This window comes from Amblyraja radiata, chromosome 3 (assembly GCF_010909765.2).
Source record: "Amblyraja radiata isolate CabotCenter1 chromosome 3, sAmbRad1.1.pri, whole genome shotgun sequence".
Taxonomy (NCBI): Eukaryota; Metazoa; Chordata; class Chondrichthyes; order Rajiformes; family Rajidae; genus Amblyraja; species Amblyraja radiata.
In genome coordinates, this window is record NC_045958.1 from 131,252,636 (window position 1) to 131,274,515 (window position 21,880).

Genomic DNA, 21,880 nt, shown 5'->3' on the forward strand with positions numbered 1-21,880 from the left:
AAAGTGTCGTAAAGACCAGTATCGTATCTGGCTCCACTGCCATTCCTGGCAGCACATTCCAGACCCCCCACCACCCTACGTGTCTAAAACGTAACGCCCTGCATGTCTCCTTTAAATGTTCTCCCGCTCATCTCAAGATTTTTGGATATAGTTTTTGATATTTCCATCCTGGGAAAAATGTTCTGACTGCCTACCCTATCTACGCCCCTTATCGTTTAATATACTTTTGCAGAGATCCAGGATCATGGCCATCCGGGGTAGTGGGAGGGATGGTGTTGGGAACAGGCTTTACCATTTGCCTGCTTATCTGTCTCATCCCAGTAGGTTTTGTTTGCTCTATTTGAATCCATTTTACACTGTCTCGTGTCTCATTTGAGTTCTCTACCTCGGACTGCTGCGCATATGCAAGGCCGAGATGTGTTGATTTTTTTGTACTCGAGAAGATTTAAGGATTGAGAAGAATGGGGATAAAGCATGATTGTTCTAAATGATACAGATTTAAAGAGTTGAATGGACTTCACTATTATTTCTTTTGTATTGATGGTAAATTATGTAGTATATTTTCTTCCAGAAGGTGGCAGTTCGAGAGCCAAACGAGCAAAGTACTCAAGCCATAAGCAGAGGGTGATAGTAATGCTGTACAACAGAGTGTGTGACATTGTCGCCAACATGGCCGAACTGCTGGAGATACAGCTCCTCACTGACACTACAATCCTTCAGGTAATCATCAACTCAACACCACCTTGTCTAGCATTTGTACTACTCGTTTATAGTCTTTTCTGTTCTTCTGCTCTAACTCCAAGTTTACAGATGACACCACCGTAGTGGGTCAGGTTACAAACAAATGATGAGATTGAGTATCGGATGGAGATAAAGACCTGAGTAACTTGATGGCAAGACAGCTCCCCCTCTCTCAATGTCAGAAAAACAAAGGAGCTAGTATCGACTTCAGGAAGTGGATTAAAATACATGATCAAAAGTGATTGAGAGCTTCAAGGTGTGAATATCACTGACAATTTGTCCTGGTCCAAACACATTGATGCTATAGCCAAGAAAGCACACCAACACCTCTACATCATTGGGAAGCTGAGGATTTTCCACATGTCTCCAATGACTCTTAGCAATTTCTGTAGATGCACCATAGCAAGCATCCTATTGGAATGCATCACAGCTTGGTATGGCAATCGATCTGCTCAAGACCGCAAGATATTACAGAGTTGTGAACAACATCTCACAAAAACCAACTCTTCCCCTACATCAACTCCACCTGCACTTCATGCTACCTCAGGAAAACAGCTACTTAAGGACTACTCGTACCCCGATCATTCTTCCTCCTCCTCAACCATTTTACAGAAGATACAGAGGCTTGAAATTGCGTACCAACATATTCAAGAACATCTTCCCCGCTGTTACCACACTTGAATGAACCTCTCAGAAGCTAAGGCAGTAGTCCTGACCTCCCAACCTACCTCATTACAATGCTATTCTCTGTACTTCCTCTGTAGCTGTAACATTATATTGTTTAGTTTTCTCTTTTGCACTACCTGATGTAGGATCTAACTGGACATTGAGGTGTTTCGACATATACTTAAAGTATGATTTGCCTGGATGACACAAAACAAAAGTTTTTCACTGTATCTTGATTTACATAATAATAAACCGATGCCATTACCTAACCTACTCCATCTGCCCATTGCCCACATACTCCTCCCACTGGATCTCTTTCATCCCTACTCGCCCCTCCCCTCCCTTTGTTGTTTCCATCTGCCTCTCATTCACTTTCATTCTTCACCTTTTCTTATCAGATTCCAGAATCTGCAGCCTTTGGTGTTTATTATAACCATATAACCATATAACAATTACAGCACGGAAACAGGCCATCTCGGCCCTACAAGTCCGCGCCGAACAATTTTTTTCCCTTAGTCCCACCTGCCTGCACTCATACCATAACCCTCCATTCCCTTCTCATCCATATGCCTATCCAATTTATTCTTAAATGATACCAACGAACCTGCCGCCACCACTTCCACTGGAAGCTCATTCCACACCGCTACCACTCTCTGAGTAAAGAAGTTCCCCCTCATGTTACCCCTAAACTTCTGTCCCTTAATTCTGAAGTCATGTCCTCGTTTGAATCTTCCCTATTCTCAAAGGGAAAAGCTTGATCACATCAACTCTGTCTATTCCTCTCATCATTTTAAAATGATGGTCACGTGTACTGCAATTCAGTGAAAAGCAATTGTTTGTGTGCTTACCAGTCAAATCACACTATACATGAGTACACTCAAGCCCATCACAAGTACAACAGGTGGTGCAGAGAAAACAAATCCCAGAAAGCAGAATATAGTGTTACAGCATTGTAGCGTTACAATTACAGAGACAGTCCAAAATCTGCAATGAGGTAGGTTGGGATGACATCATATGTAGCTTATGGGAGGACCGTTCAGTATTGTGATATCAATGGGGAAGCAGCTGCTCCTGAGTCCGGTGGTGCGTGCTTTCGGCTTTTGTATCTTCTGCCCAAGTGGAGAAGAGGGAATGACCAGGTGTAAATGGTCCTTAGGTACACAAAATTGCTGGGGAAACTCAGCGGGTGCAGCAGCATCTATGGAGCGAAGGAAATGGTCCTTGATGTGTATGCTGCTTTCCTGAGGCAGTGTGAAGCAAAGATCACAGAAGGATGCTCCAGTATCTTTGGTGTGAAGTGTAGGTGGAGTCGATGGTGAGGAGTCTGTTCTGTGCCACAGACTGGACTACATCTACAACTTTCTGCAATTTCTTGCGGCCTTGGGCAGAGCAGCCGCTCTTCTCCCTTTTTTTGCCCATTTCTACATCCATGCCAACACATTACCTTCAATTCCATCAACTCTTGTATCCAGGCCTTCAGAACCATAATCATACAGCAAGGCCCTTTGAACACCACAGCTATGCTGACCTTTTTGCCCAACTACTCTGCTTGGAAGCTGAACAGCAGCCGGGAAAGATTTAATAGGAACCTTTTTACCCAAAGGGTGGTAGTTATTTGGAATGTGCTGCTGGAGGACGTAGTTGAAGCAGATACTATCGACGTTTAAGAGACATTTGCACAGGTACATGGAATAGAATAGGTTTAGAGGGCTATATTCCATGGCTATGGCAGGTGGGACTAGTGTGGATGTGGCATGTTGGTCGGCGTGGGCAGGTTGCGCCTGTGCACACTATATGACTCTAGCAGCGAGAGATTTAAAAGATAAAGGAGTGTTTTGAAATGCTGAGGCAGCCCAGAGGCCTGATCGCTGAGGGCATTTAAAAATGAAATGAATACATTTTTGAACGATTGGGGAATTGAGGGCTCTGGAGAACTGACATAAAGTGGGATGAGGCTGGGACATTGAGGGATGAATGGCCCTTCCTCTTGTGCTCTCACTATTTCCCCTTCACAGAGCTCCTTTACACTTTGATTTTTCTTAATAGTGGAATGCAATAATTTTCCTGGATAGATGTTTGGCTAGGTGGGCTTCACTTACCTGCTTCTCCTTTTCTCATCTTGCAGATAGAGATGTCACGCTGGCAGTTTGTTTAATCCTCTGACACTTCTCCAGATTCTCAGAATAACTGAATGAACACTCTCGGTAGTCACTTATATTTGGGATCCTAGGATGTGAGCCAACTGGACCAGGGACTTGTCAATCATTAGTTTGCTAAAATACAATTCTCTAATGGCAGTGATGACATTTTATTCCTCACTAGCATTATTCAGAACTAAGGGGATGTTCAGAGCACCTTCTATCATCAAGACTAATGCAAAATATGTGTTGTCCTCTTGTTTTGTTTTCTATCTTGTTAGTGTGCCTCTCCTTTGTTTCAATATTCTTCTTGCTCATCCATGGTACTTGATGTGGGGACTGACTGGAATAAAAAGGACGTTTTCAGGAAAACAGGCAGCAAAAAATGAAGGAACAAGATGGAAAATTGGCTTCATGGAAGGAAACGGGGTGAAGGTGGAAGGTTGCTTCTCAGACTGGAGGCCAGTGACTAGTGGTATGCCGCGGGGTTCAGTGCAGGGTCCGTTACTGTTTGTCATCTACATCAATGATTTGGATGAGAACATACAAGGCAAGATTAGCAAGTTTGCTGATGATATAAAAGTGGGTGGTTTTGTAGATAGTGAAGATGGTTGTGAACAATTGCAGCAGGATCTTGATCGATTGGCCAGGTGGGCTGAGGAATGGTTGATAGAATTTAATACAAAGAAATGTGAGGTGTTGCATTTTAGAAAGTTTAACATGGGCAGGACAGACACAGTGAATGGTAGGGTTCAGGGTAGTGTTGTAGAGCAGAGGAATCCAGGAGTGCAGGTACATAGGTCATGAAGGTGGAGTCGCAGGTAGATCGGGTGGTCAAAGGGGTGTTTGGCACATTGGCCTTTATCAGTCAGAGTATTGAGTATAGAAGTTGGAAGGTCATGTTACAGTTGTTACAAGATGTTAGTGAGGCTATATTTAGAGTATTGTGTTCAGGTCTGGGTTCCGTGTCATAGGAAAGATGTTGTCAAGCTGGAAAGTGTACGGAGAAGATTTACAAGGGTGTTGCCAAGACTTGAGGGTCTGAATTATAGGCAGAGGTTGAGTAGGCTGGGTCTCTATTCCTTGTAGCACAAGAGGATGAGGGGTGATCTTCTAGAGGTATATAAGATAATGAGAGGAATAGATGGGGTAGATGCACAGTCTCTTCCCCAGAGAAGGTGAATCGAGGACCAGAGGACGGGTTTAAGGTGAAGGGGAAAAGATTTAATAGGAATCTGAGAGGTAACATTTTCACACAAAGGATGGTGGGTGTATGGAACAAGCTGCCAGAGGAGGAAGTTGAGGCAGGGACTATTCCAACATTTAAGAAGACAAGCACCTGGATAGGACAGGTTTGGAGGGATATGGACCAAATGCTGGCAGGTGGAAATAGTGTAGCTGGGACATGTTGGCCGGTGTGGGTAAGTTGGGCCGAATGGCCTGTTTCCACGCTGTATCACTGTATGACTATAACTGCAGATACTGGTTTATAAAATAAGGTACAAAGTGCTGGAGTCAGGCAGCATCTCTGGACAACATAGATAATGACATGTTCAAGAAGGAACTGCAGATGCTGGAAAATCGAAGGTAGACAAAAATGCTAGAGAAACTCAGCGGATGCAGCAACATCTATGGAGCGAAGGAAATGGGCAACGTTTCGGGCTGAAACCCTTCTTCAGACTGATGCAGGGTGTGGTGGGGGGAGGGCGGGAAGAAGAAAGGAAGAGGAGGAGCCAGAGGGCTGATGGAGAGCTGAGAAGGGGAGGAGACAACAAGGGCTACCGGAAATTGGTGAAGTCAATGTTCAGGCCACTGGGCTGCAGCCTGCCCAAGCAGAGTATGAGGTGCTGCTCCTCCATTTTCCAGTGGTGCTCACTCTGGCAATGGAGGAGGCCCAGGACAGAAAGGTCGGATTCGGAATGGGAGGGGGAGTTGAAGTGCTGAGCCACAGGGAGAGCAGGTTGGTTATTGCGGACCGAGCGTAGGTGTTCGGCGAAACGATCGCCAAGCCGACGCTTGGTCTCACCGATGTAGAGCAGCTGACATCTAGAGCAGCGGATGTAATAGATGAGGTTGGAGGAGGTGCAGATGAACCTCTGTCGCACCTGGAACGACTGCTTGGGTCCTTGAATGGAGTCGAGTGGGGAGGTAAAGCGACAAGTGTAGCATCTCTTGCGGTTGCAAGGGAGAGTGCCCGGGGAGGGGGTGGTGTGGGTGGGAACGGAAGAATTGACCAGGGAGTTACGGAGGGAGCGGGAAGGGAGGGAAGATGTGGCGAGCAGTGGGGTCACGTTGGAGGACTATTTGTTGTATGTGACAGCTAGTGGGAGGTGAGGACTAGGGGACTCTGCCCTTGTTCCGAGTGGGGGGATGGGGAGAGAGAGCTGTGTTGCGGGGTATTGAAGAGACCCTGGTGAGAGCCTCATCTATGGTAAGGAAGGGTATCCCCCCTTTCCCTGAAGAATGAGGACATTTCCGATGCCCTGGTGTGGAACACGTCATCCTGGGAGCAGATGCGGCGTAGACGGAGGAATTGGGAGTAGGGGATGGAGTCCTTACAGGAAGCAGGGTGGGAAGAAGTGTAGTCTAGATAACCATGGGAGTCAGTGGGTTTATAGTGGATGTCGGTTAAAAGTGTATCACCTGCGATGGAGATAGTGAGGTCAAGAAATGGTAGGGAAGTGTCGGAAATGGTCCAGGTGTATTTGAGTGCCGGATGGAATTTAGTGGCGAAGTTGATGAAGTTAGTGAGTTGTGTGTGGGTGCAGGAGGTAGCACCAATGCAATCGTCGATGTAGCGGAGGTAGAGGTCGGGGATGGGGCCCTGGTATGTCTCGAACAAGGATTGTTCGACGTACCCTACAAAGAGGCAGGCATAGCTGGGGCCCATGAGTGTGCCCATAGCTATGCCTTGTATTTGCAGGAAATGGGAGGAGTCAAACGAAAAGTTAGTAAGGGTAAGGGCCAGCTCCGCAAGGCGGAGGAGAGTATCAGTGGACGGGTATTGGAGGGCTTTGAGACCCTCCTGGATGTGTAGAGTGATTGGACGTCCATGGTGAAGATGAGGGGATGGGGGCCTAGAGAATGGAATGCCCGGAGACGACGGAGAGTGTCTGAGGTGACTTGAACAAAGGTCAGGAGGGATTTAATCAGGGGGGATAGGATGGAGTCGAGGTATGTGGAAATAAGTTCGGTAGGGCACGAACAGGCAGAAACAATGGGTCTACCAGGACAGTCAGGTTTGTAGATTTTGGGGAGAAGGTAAAATCGGGCCGTGCGGGGCTGGGGACCGATGAGGTTGGAGGCTTGGGGGGGGGGGGAGGGTTCCATTCAATGTAAACAAGGGTCCGATGCGAAACGTCACTTATCCATGTTCTCCAGAGATGCTGCCTGACCCGCTGAGTTACTCCAGCACTCTGTGAAACGTCACCTATCCATGTTCTCCACAGATGCTGCCTGACCCGCTGAGTTACTCCAGCACTCTGTGAAACGTCACCTATCCATGTTCTCCACAGATGCTGCCTGACCCGCTGAGTTACTCCAGCACTCTGTGAAACGTCACCTATCCATGTTCTCCACAGATGCTGCCTGACCCGCTGAGTTACTCCAGCACTCTGTGAAACGTCACCTATCCATGTTCTCCACAGATGCTGCCTGACCCGCTGAGTTACTCCAGCACTCTGTGAAACGTCACCTATCCATGTTCTCCACAGATGCTGCCTGACCCGCTGAGTTACTCCAGGACCTTGTGACTTGTTCAACAAAAAATAATATTGTGCCAATGATTAGCTGGGTTGACCCAGTGATAGAAATTGTTGTTTGCCGTGTCCTTAGCGATCATTGTGCATGTCTCCCAGAGGAAGTGTATTAACGGCATACTTTTCTCTTGATTAGGTTTCCTCTATGGGGATTACACCGTTTTTTGTGGAAAACGTCAGTGAGTTGCAGTTATGCGGTATCAAGCTAGTGACGGCTGTAAGTTCAGTTACTGGAAATATTTCTTCTTCATTTGTGGGATGTGGGCGTTACTGATTGCCATCACTAAATGATCTTGAGAGTTATGGAAATGGTACCAATTCAGTTGGTTGGAGTATATAGACAATAGGTGCTGGAGTAGGCCATTCAGCCCCTCGAGCCAGCACTGCCATTCAATGTGATCATGGCTGATTTGAACCCATAAAGGAATGGCAATAGATTTGCAAGTCCAGATTGTTGACGATTCGGATGTATTTGAAGTTGGTGGCGCTCTGATAGGACCTTGGTAATAAGAGGTCTTGTTTAAGAGATGTATTTGTCCGTGGAATCCTCCTATCTCACATTTAGAAGTCCCCCCCCCACTTGCCTGACCTTCCCTTTACCTTCCAAGAGTCTCTAACAATCAACCTTCGCACGTCTCCGTGCAATGCCATCATAATTTGTGACTTTTAAGGACTAGTCCTATCTTTTTCCATACCTGTCTTAAAAGTAGTAGAATTATTTATCACAGATTCTAAAGTGCTGCTTCATTGAGATCAGTCAATGTCCCAGCCTCATTTCCCAAGAGAAGGTCCAGTGTGTGCCCCTTGTCTCATAGAGCCATCTCCATATTGCTTGAGAAAACTTTCCTGGCCACACTTTACAAATTCTGTCCCATCCCTTAGCACTATGGCAGTCCCAGTAAATGTTATCAACGTTAAAATCACATGATATTACAGCCCTATTATTACTTCACCTTTCTGCAATCTCCCTATATATTTGATCCAATTAGAATTGCGGTGGTTCGCTGTGGAATCCTGATGTAGCCACCCCTACAGTGCCCTCCATAATGTTTGGGACCCATCATTTATTTATTTGCCTCTGTACTCCACAATTTGAGATTTGTAATAGTAAAAAATCACATGTGGTTAAAGTGTACATTGTCAGATTTTAATGAGGGCCATTTTTATACATTTTGGTTTCACCATGTAGAAATTACAGCAGTGTTTATACATAGTCCCCCCATTTCAGGACTCCATAATGTTTGGGACACAGCAATGTCATGTAAATGAAAGTAGTCATAATTAGTATTTTGTTGCATATCCTTTGCATGCAATGACTGGTTGAAGTCTGTGATTCATGGACATCACCAGTTGCTGGGTGTCTTCTCTGGTGATGCTCTGCCAGGCCTGTATTGCAGCCATCTTTAGCTTATGCTTGTTTTGGGGGCTAGCCCCCTTCAGTTTTCTCTTCAGCATATAAAAGGCATGCTCAAGGCAGGTTCAGATCGGGTGATTGACTTGGCCACTCATGAATTGACCATGTTTTAGCTTTGAAAAACTCCTTTGTTGCTTCAACAGTATGTTTGGGATCATTGTCTTGCTGTAGAATGAACCGCCACCCAATGAGTTTTGAGATATTTATTTGAACTTGAGAAGATATGGTGTGTCTACACACTTCAGAATTCATTATGCTACTACCATCAGCAGTTGTATCATCAATGCAGAAAAGTGAGCCAGTACCTTCAGCAGCCACATATGCCCAGGCCATAACACCCCCACCACTGTGTTTCACAGATGAGGTGGTATGCTTTGGATCTTGGGCAGTTCCTTCTCTCCTCCATACTTTGCTCTTGCCATCACTCTGATATAAGTTAATCTTCATCTCAACTCACCACAAGACGTTTATCCAGAACTGTGCTTGCTCTTTTAAGTACTTTTAAGTTGCATTCCAACTAAGACCCGGACATGGTTCAACAACAACAAGCCCTGGTTCACTGCAGAACTCAGACAGCTCTGACGATCTAAAGAGGAGGCCTACAGGAGCGGGGATGCAGACCTCTACAGGCAGGCCAAGTACAAGCTGAGAAGAGGAATCAGAGCTGCCAAGGAAAGGTACTCTGAGAAGTTGAGGAGCAAGTTCTCAGCTAGTGACTCTTCTTCAGTTTGGAAGGGCTTGCAAGAAATTACCAGCTACAAGAAGAAAGCCCCCCGCTCTTTGGACAATCATCAGCTGACCAACGACCTGAATGAGTTTTACTGCAGGTTTGAAAATCAGAAACGTAACCCTGAAACCCCCTCCCCAACCAACACAGCCAGACCTCAGAATGGACCCTGCACCCTCTCCTTCCCATTCACCACTTCACACCTACTTAAGGCAAGACTCCAGTATGAAAAGACTGGATCATTTCCCACCCCAACCAACACTTCACACCCACTCACGGCCTGACCTCAGTCTGCAAAGACTGTGCCTTTCTCCACCCACCCCCCTCCAATCACCACTTCACACCCAATCACCCACACCCTCTGTGCTGCACAACATAACTTATCCAATATCAACAATAAAAATAGAGGTGGAGAGGCTTTTCAGAGGACAAAAGTGCCAGGAATCCCCAGGACCTGACAATGTTTCCCCCTCTACTCTTAAGCTCTGTGTTAAACAACCGACACCGGTCTATACAGACATTTTTAACCAGTCCCTGCAAACATGTACTGTTCCTGTCTGCTTCAAAGTCTCCACTATTGTCCCTGTACCCAAAAAGGCAAGGATTACTTGTTTTAATGACCACAGGCATGTCACGCTGACCTCTGTAGTCATGAAGACACTCGAAAGGCTTGTGCTGGCCAAGCTGAAAAATATCACAAACCTCTGCAGTTTGCATATCGGGCCAATAGATCTGTGAATGATGCAGTCAACCTGGGCCTGCACTTCATCCTACAGCACCTAGACCGCCAGGGGACCTATGCGAGGATCCTGTTTGTTGATTTTAGCTCTGCATTCAACACCATTGTGCCAGAGCTACTACACTCCAAACTTTCTGAGTTGACTGTGCCTGAACCCCTCTGTCAGTGGATCACCAACTTCCTGACAGACAGGAAGCAGCATGTGAGGCTGGGAAAGCACATCTCGGACCCGCAAATGCTCAGCATAGGAGCACCGCAAGGCTGCGTACTCTCTCCTCTACTCTCTCTATACCAATGACTGCACCTCCACAGACACCTCTGTCAAGCTTCTCAAGTTTGCAGACGACACAACCATGATTGGACTGATCCAGGATGGGAAGGAATCTGCCTACAGACAGGAAGTGTCACAGCTGGCGTCCTGGTGCCGTAGCAACAACCTATAGCTCAATGCTCTTAAGACAATGAAATTGATTGTAGACTTTAGGAGAGCTCCCCCTCCCCTCACCATCAACAACACCACATCTGTGGAGTATTTTAAGTTCCTGGGAACCATCATCTCCAAGGACCTTAAGTGGGGGGCTACCATCAACTCCACAGTCAAAAAGGCACAACAGAGGATGTACATCCTGCGGCAGCTGAGGAAGCACAATCTGCCACAGGCAATGATGGTCCCATTCTACACGGCCATCGTAGAGTCTGTTCTCACCTTCTCCATCATGGTCTGGTTTGGCTCAGCCACCAAGCACGATACCTGGAGGCTGCAGCGAATCATCTGATCAGCAGAGAAGGTTATTGGCTGCAACCTTCCCTCCATTGATGAACTGTGCACTGCAAGGGCCAGGAAGCGAGCGGGCACGATCATCTCTGACCCCTCTCACCCTGGCCACAAACTCTCTGAATCACTTCCCTCTGGAAGGCGACTCCGGATTGTCAAAGATGCCACAGCCAGACATAAAAACAGTTTTTATCCACGAGTAGTTGCTCTACTCAACAGCCAAACATCTGTAGCCTCCCTTTGATCTGGTATTTTGTTGGTTCACATGCTTGATCAATGGTGTTTTATCATTAATGTTTTATTATTATTAATGTTTAGTGTTTTCTGAGTCATTCGTAACTGTCACTGTTGTTACTTGTGGGCGGAGCACCAAGGCAAATTCCTTGTATGTGAATACTTGGCCAATAAACTTACTTACTTACTTACTGGCAAACTGTAACCTGGCCATCCTATTCAGGCAAGTGCAGCTAACCAGTGGTTTGCATCTTGCAGTGTAGCCTCTGTATTTCTGTTCATGAAGTCTTCTGCGGACAGTGGTCATTTACAAATCCACACCTGACTCCTGAAGAGTGTTTCTGATCTGTCAGACAGGTGTTTGGGGATGTTTCTTTATTATAGAGAGAATTCTTCTGTCATCAGCTGTGGAGGTCTTCCTTGGCCTGCCAGTCCCTTTGCGATTGGTAAGCTGACCAGTGCTCTCTTTCTTCTTAATGATATTCCAAACAGTTGATTTTGGTAAGCCTAAGGTTTGGCTGATGTCTCGAACAGTTTTATTCTTGTTTCCCAGTGTCATAATGGCTTCTTTGCCTTTCATTGGCACAACTTTGGTCCCCATGTTGATAAACAGCAATAAAAGTTTGCAAAGGTGATGGAAAGACTGGAGGAAAATCTAGGTGCTGAGAGCTCTCTTATACCTGCATCAGACACAGGAACGGGCTACTGATTGGGGATGATCAGCCATGATCACTTTGAATGGTGGTGCTGGCTCAAAGGGCCGAATGGCCTACTCCTGCACCTATTGTCTATTGTCTCATGTTGATAAACAGCAATAAACATTTCCAAGGGTGATGGAAAGACTGGAGGAAAGACTAGGTGCTGAGAGCTCTCTTATACCTGCATTAAGGAGGTAATTAAACACACCTGAGTAATTACAAACACCTGTGAAGCCATGTGTCCCAAACATTATGGTGCCCTGAAATGGGGGGACTATGTATAAACACAGCTGTAATTTCTACATGGTGAAACCAAAATGTATAATAAAATCTGACAATGTGCACTTTAACCACATGTGATTTTTTTTACTATTACAAATCTCAAATTGTGGAGTACAGAGGCAAAGAAATAAATGATGGGTCTTTGTCCCAAATATTTTGGAGGGCACTGTATGTGTTTGACATGTGCTTCCCTAATAAATTATTCTCTTGCTCGCATCAAAGGAACTTAAACGGGATTGATGGCACTGCTTTGCCATCGATGTGTATGCGGTGGACACAGACTACTAATAAGCATGAGACTCATGGTAGTCCTTGTTGAGAATTTTTAGGATCCCCCTAAATCGGGAGAACTTTCAACAGATGGATTAAATCATGCCTTTCAGCCAGAGTCCCAGACCTCACCATCACCAGACTAACTGATGGTGTCATGCTCTACTGGAAATGAATATTAACTGTGATCTAGTGTATAGTTTTGTGTGAACTAGATTCACCACCAAGTAACTAACTTTGAAATGCATGCTTATATGCACTTGTGGTTGACGGTGCAGCTGTGTAGGTCGCTGAGGTCACCTTGTAGCCCTACTGCACTGATTTGACTTTCAATGGTTTCTTGGTAAAACATCATTGATCAGTTGTAGGATACTGTTTTGGCAGGTGTTTTCTAGGTATGAGAAGCACCGACAGTTGATACTGGAAGAGATGTTTGCCTCACTTGCAAAACTCCCAACAAGTAAGAGGAGTTTACGAAATTTCAGGTAACAATTAATTCTTGTTACTACAGTCATAGTCATAGAGCTCTACAATATGGGAACAGGCCCTTGGTTCGCCTCGTCCATGCTGACAAAGTTGTCATTCTTGTCTTGTCCCATTTGCTTGCATTTGGCTGAAATCCTTCTATATATCTGTGCAGATGTCTTTTAAAAGTCATGTTGTGTAAGTTCTAGGAGCAGAATACTGCCATTTGGCCCATCAAGTCTACTCCGCCATTCAACCATGGCTGATATATCTTTTCCTCTCAACCCCATTCTCCTGACTTTGCCCCATAACCCCAAACACCCTTACTAATAAAAAATCTCTCAATCTCCACTTTAAAATATCCATTGACTTGGTCCACACAGCTGTCTGTGGTAATGGATTCCAATGAACACCCTCTGACTAAAGAAATTCCTTCTCATCTCCTTTCTAAAGGTATATCCTTTTATTCTGAGACTATGGCCTCTAGTGAAAACATTCTCTCCACATTCACTCTATCCAGGCCATTAACTATTTGTTTCAATGAGGTTCCCCCTCATCCTTCAAAACTCCAGCGTGTACAGGCCCAGTACCTTCAAACGTTCATCATATGTTAACCCACTCATTCCCGTGATCAATCTCGTAAACCTCCTCTGGACCCTCTCCAATGCCAGCACATCCTTCCTCAGATATGGGGTCTAAAATTACTCAGGGTTCACACTATGGGGTTCATAGTACTCCAAATGTGGTCTGCCCAATGCCTTTTGTATTGTAGTTCTCTCTAAATAAATGCTAGCATTACATTTGCCTTCCTTATTACCAATTTGACTTGCAAATTAACTTTTTAGAAATCCTGCACCCTCAAGCCACTGGCAGCCAACTAGACAAAAGTCCCCTTAATTACCATTCTCTGCCTTCTGCCATCCAGCCAGCCTGCTATCCATGCTAGTATCTTTCCACGTGCTCTCATCTTACTTAGCATCCTTGCGTGCGGCACCTTTATCAAAGGCCTTCTGAAAATGCTGGAAAACCACTTCCACTGACTCTTCTTTGTCTGTCATATATAGAGTCAGAGTAAATACAGTGTGGAAACATGTCCCAGCTACACTCGTCCCACCTGCCTGCGTTTGGTCCATATCCCTCCAAACCTGTCCTATCCATGTACCTGTCTAACTGTTAAGTCCCTGCCTTAACTACCTCTTTTGGCAACTTGTTCCATACACCCACCACCATTTGTGTGAAAAAGTTACCCTTCAGACTCTTATTAAATCTTTTCCCCCTTCACCATAAACCTATGTCCTCTGGTCCTCGATTCTCCTACTCTGGACAAGAGACTCTGTGCATCTACCCAATCTATTCCTCTCATGATTTTATGCACCTCAATAAGATCACCCTTTATCCTCCTTTGCTCCAAGGAATAGAGTTCGAGCCTACTCAGCCTCTCCCTATAGCTCACATCCTCTAGCCCTGGCAACATCCTTGTAAATCTTCTCTGTACCCTTTCCAGCTTGACAATATCTTTCCTATAACATGGTGCCCAGAACTGAACACAATATTCTAAATGTAGCCTCACCAATGTCTTATACAACATGACCTCCCAACTTCTATACTCAATACTCTGAATGATGAAGCCAAATGCCTTTTTAACCACCCTTTCTACGTGCGACCACCTTCAAGGAACCATGCGCCTGCACTCCTAGACTACTCCACAACACTCCCCAGAGCCCTGCATTCACTGTGTAGGTCCTGCCCTTGTTAGTCTTCCCAAAATGAAACACCTTACATTGCTCTGTAACCCATCGATCACGTTGCTGCTGCAATCTTCACAACCATCTTCACTCCATCTTCACTATCTGCAAAACCACCCACTTTAGTATCATCTGCAAACTTGCTAATCTTGCTATTTCTCATCCAAATCATTGATATAGATGACAAACATTATCTAGCCCAGCATTGAAACCTGTGGCACGCCACTAGTCACAGGCTTCCAGTCCAAGAAGCAACCTTCCATCATCACCCTCTGCTTCCTTCTATGAAGCCAATTTTCTATCTTTTCGGCTATCTCCCAATGGATCCCGTGCGATATAACCTTCCAGAGCAGCCTACCATGAGGAACCTTGTCGAATGCTTTACTGAGATCCATATATACAATATTTATAGCTCTGCCCTTATCGACCTTTTTGGTCACGTCTTCAAAAATCTCAATTTGATTGTGATACACGACCTCCCGCGTACAAAAGCATGCCGACTATCCATAATCAGCCCTTGTCCGTCTAAATGGCTGTATATCCTATCCCTCCGAAAACTCTCCAGTAACTTTACAACTGCAGATGTTAACCTCACTGGCCTACAGTTCCCAGCATTTTCCCTGCAGCCCTTCTTGTATTTAAAGATGACTCGTAAATTTCAACCAGGGCTCCCGCAATTATCTCTCTGGTTTCCCACAATGTCCTCGGATATATCTGATCAGGCCCTGGCATTTGTATACCTTCATACACGACAGTACCTACAGCACCTCTTCAACCGTACCACTGACTGCCCCAAGTTCCTCCATCCTCCAGTCTTTCTCCTTGGCAAATACATAGGAGAAATGTGTTCGAAGGAACCGCAGATGTTGGTTTAAACTGAAGATAGGCACAAAAAGCTGGAGTAACTCAGTGGGACAGGCAACAGAGCTGCCAAGTAGTAGGGATTTCCCATGTTTTGTACGGAAATGCGATTAGAATACGGATGTACGGTTTTGTGTTAAATACAGATTTTAAATACGGAGTTCAGTTCAGTCTGAAGAAGGGTCTCGACCAGAAACGTCACCCATTCCTTCTCTCCAGGCTGCCTGTCTCGTCCAGGTTAAAACAGAGCGCTGTCAGTTTAACGCGTAGGAATTTAAACGAAGAGCTGTCGGCTACAGTGCTATGGGTTCTAAATATAGCGCTACCAGCTGGAGCGCTATGGTCTTTAAACATAGCTCTATGGTCTTTACACATAGCTCTATGGTCTTTACACATAGCGCTATGGGCTTTACACATAGCTCTATGGACTTTACACATAGCACTATGGCCACAGTGCTATGGGTCACAGACTGTTCAGGAAAATTCTTGTATAACAATGAATCTTTGGAATTCTCTTTCTCGGTGGTAGTTGAGCCTTTGATTATTTTTCAGGCAGTGCAGTGGTAGAATTCTGGATAAGCCTAGTGGTGAAAGGTTACCAGTGGGATTGCAGTTACATTGGGATTGGCCCTGATTTTACAGAACGGTGGATGGGCTCAAGGGGGAGAGAGGGAGGGGTGGAGAGATGTAGAGGAGAGAGGGAGAAGGAGAGAGAGGGAGGAAGGGAATAAGAGAGGGAGGGAGGAAAAAACGAAGGAGGAGAGAGGGAGGAAGAGAGAGGGAGGGTGGGACGGAAGGGGGAGGGAGGGAGATAAATGGGAGGGGGGCAGGAAGAGATGGAGGGCGAGAGGGAGGGAGGAGGGAGAGGAGGTGTGGGAGGGAGAGGAGGCGTGGGAGGGAGAGGAGGCGTGGGAGGGAGAGGGAGGCTTCCAAAATGGCTTCTACATCATCATGTAGAAGCCATGACGTCCAAGATATCCTGAAATCAGAGGGAGAGGAGCATGAGGTCGTGGTACATATAGGTACCAATGACATAGGTAAAAAAAGGGAAGAGGTCCTGAAGGGAGGATTTAGGGAGTTGGGAGGAGAGTTAAGGAAAAGGACCAAAAAGGTAACAATCTCAGGATTACTGCCTGTGCCACGCGACAGTGAGAGTAGGAATGGAGCGAGGTGGAGGATAAATGCGTGGCTGAAAGACTGGTGCAGAGGGCAGGGATTCAAGTTTCTGGATCATTGGGACTTCTTTTGGGGAAGGTGTGACCTGTACAGAAAGGACGGGTTGCACTTGAACCCGAGGGGGACCAATATCCTGGCGGGGAAATTTGCAAAGGCGACTGGGGAGACTTTAAACTAGAATGGTTGGGGCGAGGGACTCAAATAGAGAAAGCTAGTAGACAGAATGGGAGGCAGGAAGCAGAAAAGGGAAGCACTCGGACACAAGAGGAGAAAGAAGAAAAAGGAAATAAACAGAGAATAAGAGGCGGGGGGTTTCTTAAATGTGCATATTTTAATGCTAGGAGCATTGTAAGAAAGGTGGATAAGCTTAGTCTGGATAGACACCTGGAAGTATGATGTTGTGGCGATCAGTGAAACATGGTTGCAGGAGGGCTGTGATTGGAAACTAAATATTCCAGGATTTCGTAGCTTCAGGTGTGATAGAATTGGATGGGCAAGAGGTGGAGGTGTTGCATTGCTAGTCAGGGAAGATATTACAGCAGTGCTTTGGCAGGATAGATTGGAGGGCTCATCTAGGGAGGCTATTTGGGTGGAACTGAGAAGTGGGAAAGGTGTAGCAACACTTATAGGGGTGTATTATAGACCGCCAAATGGGGATCGAGAATTGGAAGAGCAAATATGTAAGGAGATAGCAGATATTAGTAGTAAGCACAAGGTAGTGATTGTGGGAGATTTCAACTTAACCATATAACCATATAACAATTACAGCACGGAAACAGGCCATCTCGGCCCTACAAGTCCGTGCCGAACAACTTTTTTCCCTTAGTCCCACCTGCCTGCACTCATACCATAACCCTCCATTCCCTTCTCATCCATATGCCTATCCAATTTATTTTTAAATGATACCAACGAACCTGCCTCCACCACTTCCACTGGAAGCTCATTCCACACCGCTACCACTCTCTGAGCAACATTCTAGTAAATCTCCTCTGTACTCTCTCTATTTTGTTGACATCCTTCCTATAATTGGGCGACCAAAATTGTACACCATACTCCAGATTTGGTCTCACCAATGCCGTGTACAATTTTAACATTACATCCCAGCTTCTATACTCAATGCTCTGATTTATAAAGGCTAGCATACCAAAAGCTTTCTCTACCACCCTATCTATATGAGATTCCACCTTCAAGGAACTATGCACGGTTATTCCCAGATCCCTCTGTTCAACTGTATTCAATTCCCTACCATTTACCATGTACGTCCTATTTTGATTTGTCCTGCCAAGGTGTAGCACCTCACATTTATCAGCATTAAACTCCATCTGCCATCTTTCAGCCCATTCTTCCAAATGGCCTAAATCACTCTGTAGACTTTGGAAATCCTCTTCATTATCCATTATCATTATCTTGGTATCATCTGCATACTTACTAATCCAATTTACCACACCTTCATCCAGATCATTGATGTACATGACAAACAACAAAGGACCCAACACCGATCCCTGAGGCACCCCACTAGTCACCTGCCTCCAACCCGACAAACAACCATCCACCATTACCCTCTGGCTTCTCCCATTCAGCCACTGTTGAATCCATCTTGCTACTCCTGCATTTATACCCAACAGTTGAACCTTCTTAACCAACCTTCCATGAGGAACCTTGTCAAAGGCCTTACTAAAGTCCATATAGACAACATCCACTGCTTTACCCTCGTCAATTTCCCTAGTAACCTCTTCAAAAAATTCAAGAAGATTAGTCAAACATGACCTTCCAGGCACAAATCCATGCTGACTGTTCCTAATCAGACCCTGTTTATCCAGATGCTTATATATATTATCTCTAAGTATCTTTTCCATTAATTTGCCCACCACTGAAGTCAAACTAACAGGCCTATAATTGCTAGGTTTACTCTTAGAACCCTTTTTAAACAATGGAACAACATGCGCAGTACGCCAATCCTCGGGGACTATTCCCGTTTCTAATGACATTTGAAATATTTCTGTCATAGCCCCGGCTATTTCTACACTAACTTCCCTCAATGTCCTAGGGAATATCCTGTCAGGACCTGGAGACTTATCCACTTTTATATTTTTCAAAAGTGTCAGTACTTCTTTTACTTTGAAACTCATAGTATTCATAGCTACTCTACTAGTTTCCGTTACCTCACATAATTCAATATCCTTCTCCTTGGTGAATACCGACGAAAAGAAATTGTTCAATATCTCCCCCATCTCTTTTGGCTCTGCAGATAGCTGTCCACTCTGTCTCTCCAATGGACCAATTTTATCCCTTGTTATCCTTTTGCTATTAATATAGCTGTAGAAACCCTTTGGATTTACTTTCACCTTACTTGCCAAAGCAACCTCATGTCTTCTTTCCACACATAGACTGGGAAACACATTCTGTAAATGGGCTGGATGGTTTGGAGTTTGTAAAATGTGTGCAGGATGGTTTTTTGCAGCAATACATAGAGGTGTCTACTAGAGGAGGGGCAGTGCTGGACCTCCTGTTAGGAAATGAGACGGGACAGGTGGCGGAGGATGCGTTGGGGAGCACTTCGGGTCCAGTGATCACAATACCATTAGTTTCAATATAATTATGGAGAGGGTCAGAACTGGACCTAGGGTTGAGATTTTTGATTGGAGAAAGGCTAACTGATGAGATGCGAAATGATTTAAAAGGAGTGAACTGGGACATTTTGTTTTATGGGAAGGATGTAGAAGAGAAATGGAGGACATTTAAAGGGGAAATTTTAAGAGTACAGAATCTTTATGTCCTTCTTTGGTTGAAAGGAAATAGTAAAAATTGGAAAGAGCCATGGTTTTCAAGGGAAATTGGACACTTGTTCTGAAAAAGAGGGAGATCTACAATAATTATAGGCAGCATGAAATAAATGAGGTGCTTGAGGATTTCCAAAGTCTACAAAGTGATTTAGGCCATTTGGAAGAATGGGCTGAAAGATGGCAGATGGAGTTTAATGCTGATAAATGTGAGGTGCTACACCTTGGCAGGACAAATCAAAATAGGACGTACATGGTAAATGGTATGGAATTGAAGAATGCAGTTGAACAGAGGGATCTGATTTATAAAGGCTAGCATACCAAAAGCTTTCTTTACCACCCTATCTATATGAGATTCCACCTTCAAGGAACTATGCACGGTTATTCCCAGATCCCTCTGTTCAACTGCATTCTTCAATTCCATACCATTTACCATGTACGTCCTATTTTGATTTGTCCTGCCAAGGTGTAGCAGGGTGGTAAAGAAAGCTTTTGGTATGCTAGCCTTTATAAATCAGAGCATTGAGTATAGAAGCTGGGATGTAATGTTAAAATTGTACAAGGCATTGGTGAGACCAAATCTGGAGTATGGTGTACAATTTTGGTCGCCCAATTATAGGAAGGATGTCAACAAAATAGAGAGAGTACAGAGGAGATTTACTAGAATGTTGCCTGGGTTTCAACAACTAAGTTACAGAGAAAGGTTGAATAAGTTAGGTCTTTATTCTCTGGAGCGCAGAAGGTTAAGGGGGGACTTGATAGTGGTCTTTAAAATGATGAGAGGGATAGACAGAGTTGATGTGGACAAGCTTTTCCCTTTGAGAATAGGGAAGATTCAAACAAGAGGACATGACTTCAGAATTAAGGGACAGAAGTTTAGGGGTAACATGAGGGGGAACTTCTTTACTCAGAGAGTGGTAGCGGTGTGGAATGAGCTTCCAATGGAAGTGGTGGAGGCAGTTTCGTTGGTATCATTTAAAAATAAATTGGATAGGCATATGGATGAGAAGGGAATGGAGGGTTATGGTATGAGTGCAGGCAGGTGGGACTAAGGGAAAATAATTGTTCGGCACGGACTTGTAGGGCCGAGATGGCCTGTTTCCGTGCTGTAATTGTTATATGGTTATATCATCTGGTGCTAAAAGCGGGAAGCAGCCGTTCAAACAGCAGTATACAAAGAGATGGCAATGAATGCACTGTCAAGTAAGATGCGTAGAAGACATGTCAATTGGTAGCAAAGTTATGCATTCTCGTACTCTTACATGGGTATGACTGCACATTTAAAAAAAACATTTTTTTCAGCAAAATGGCACCATAAAAATACCGATTTCCTCAGCAAAATACTGATTTTCAGGTACTAGAATACTGAAAAATGTTCTGACAAAACTTGGCAGCTCTGAGGCAGCATCTCTGGAGAGAAGGAATGGGTGACGTTTCAGGCCGAGACCATTTATCAGACTGAACAAAGGTCTCGTCCCGAAACGTCACCCATTCCTTCCCTCCAGAGATGCTGCCTGCCCCACGCTGATTTTCTCCAGCTTTTTGTGTCTATCTACAGAGAAATACTCATTGAGTGTGTCCTGCTAGTTACATTCTCAAAGAATTCCAACAGGTTCGTCAAGCAAGATCTCCCTTTCACAAAACCATGCTGATTTTGGCCTATTTGTGTGCTTCTAAGTACTCCAAAACCTCATCCTTTATAATGGACTCTAAAATGTTACCAACCATTGATGTTAGGCTACGGCCTATCGTTTCCGCTCTTCTGCCATGCACACTTCTTGAACAGTGGAGTAATATTTGTAATTTTCCAATTATCTTGATCCACCCCTGACTAGTGATTCTTGAAAGATTGTATCTGTATCTGCTTCTATAACTTCCTCTGGCAGTTCATTTTAGCTACAAATTATCCTCCGAGCCAAACAGTTGCTCCTCAGCTCCCTCTTAAATATCTCTCTCTCTCTCTCTCTCTCACCTTAAGCCTATCTGTGCCCTCTAGTTTTAGAATCCTCCACTCTGGGAAAAAGACTTGTACATCTCAAAAAGATAATTCCTCAGCATCCTACGCTCCAATGTAAAAAAAGCCCAGCCTCTCCAACCTTATTACTAAAGTTCACAACCCCAGGTAATGTTAGTAATATTAAAATAACATGCTTCCCAGACACCCTGTACCCTCAGAGTTACTACATTAACAATGTAATGTTTAATTAACATCTTTAATCAATGTATGAACATTAAACTTTCTAATTTCAGATGACCAAGCTCGTCTGTGTACATCTTCTCTCCTGATCCACACAGGTTCTTTCCACTCCTATGTACAGAGCACTGTGCTATCCAGTTTCTTTCCCCTCTCCACCTGGTTCCATCCACCCATTGCCCACACATTTAACTGACTGAGGTTCCATCTGCCCATC

The 21,880-nt window shown here is 44.8% G+C and overlaps 1 protein-coding gene across 6 annotated transcripts in view; it reads left to right on the plus strand.

The window, feature by feature from the left end:
• nipbl (NIPBL cohesin loading factor) overlaps positions 1-21,880 on the plus strand; it is a 278,213-nt gene that overhangs the window by 218,038 nt on the left and 38,295 nt on the right. For 5 of the 6 annotated variants that reach the window (XM_033018770.1, XM_033018771.1, XM_033018774.1 and 2 more), the window contains 3 exons: positions 572-720; positions 7,440-7,520; positions 12,827-12,927. In XM_033018770.1, the coding sequence (XP_032874661.1) occupies positions 572-720; positions 7,440-7,520; positions 12,827-12,927 (331 nt within the window). The remainder of the gene's footprint in view (positions 1-571; positions 721-7,439; positions 7,521-12,826; positions 12,928-21,880) is intronic. The other variant, XM_033018772.1, reaches the window with a different exon arrangement.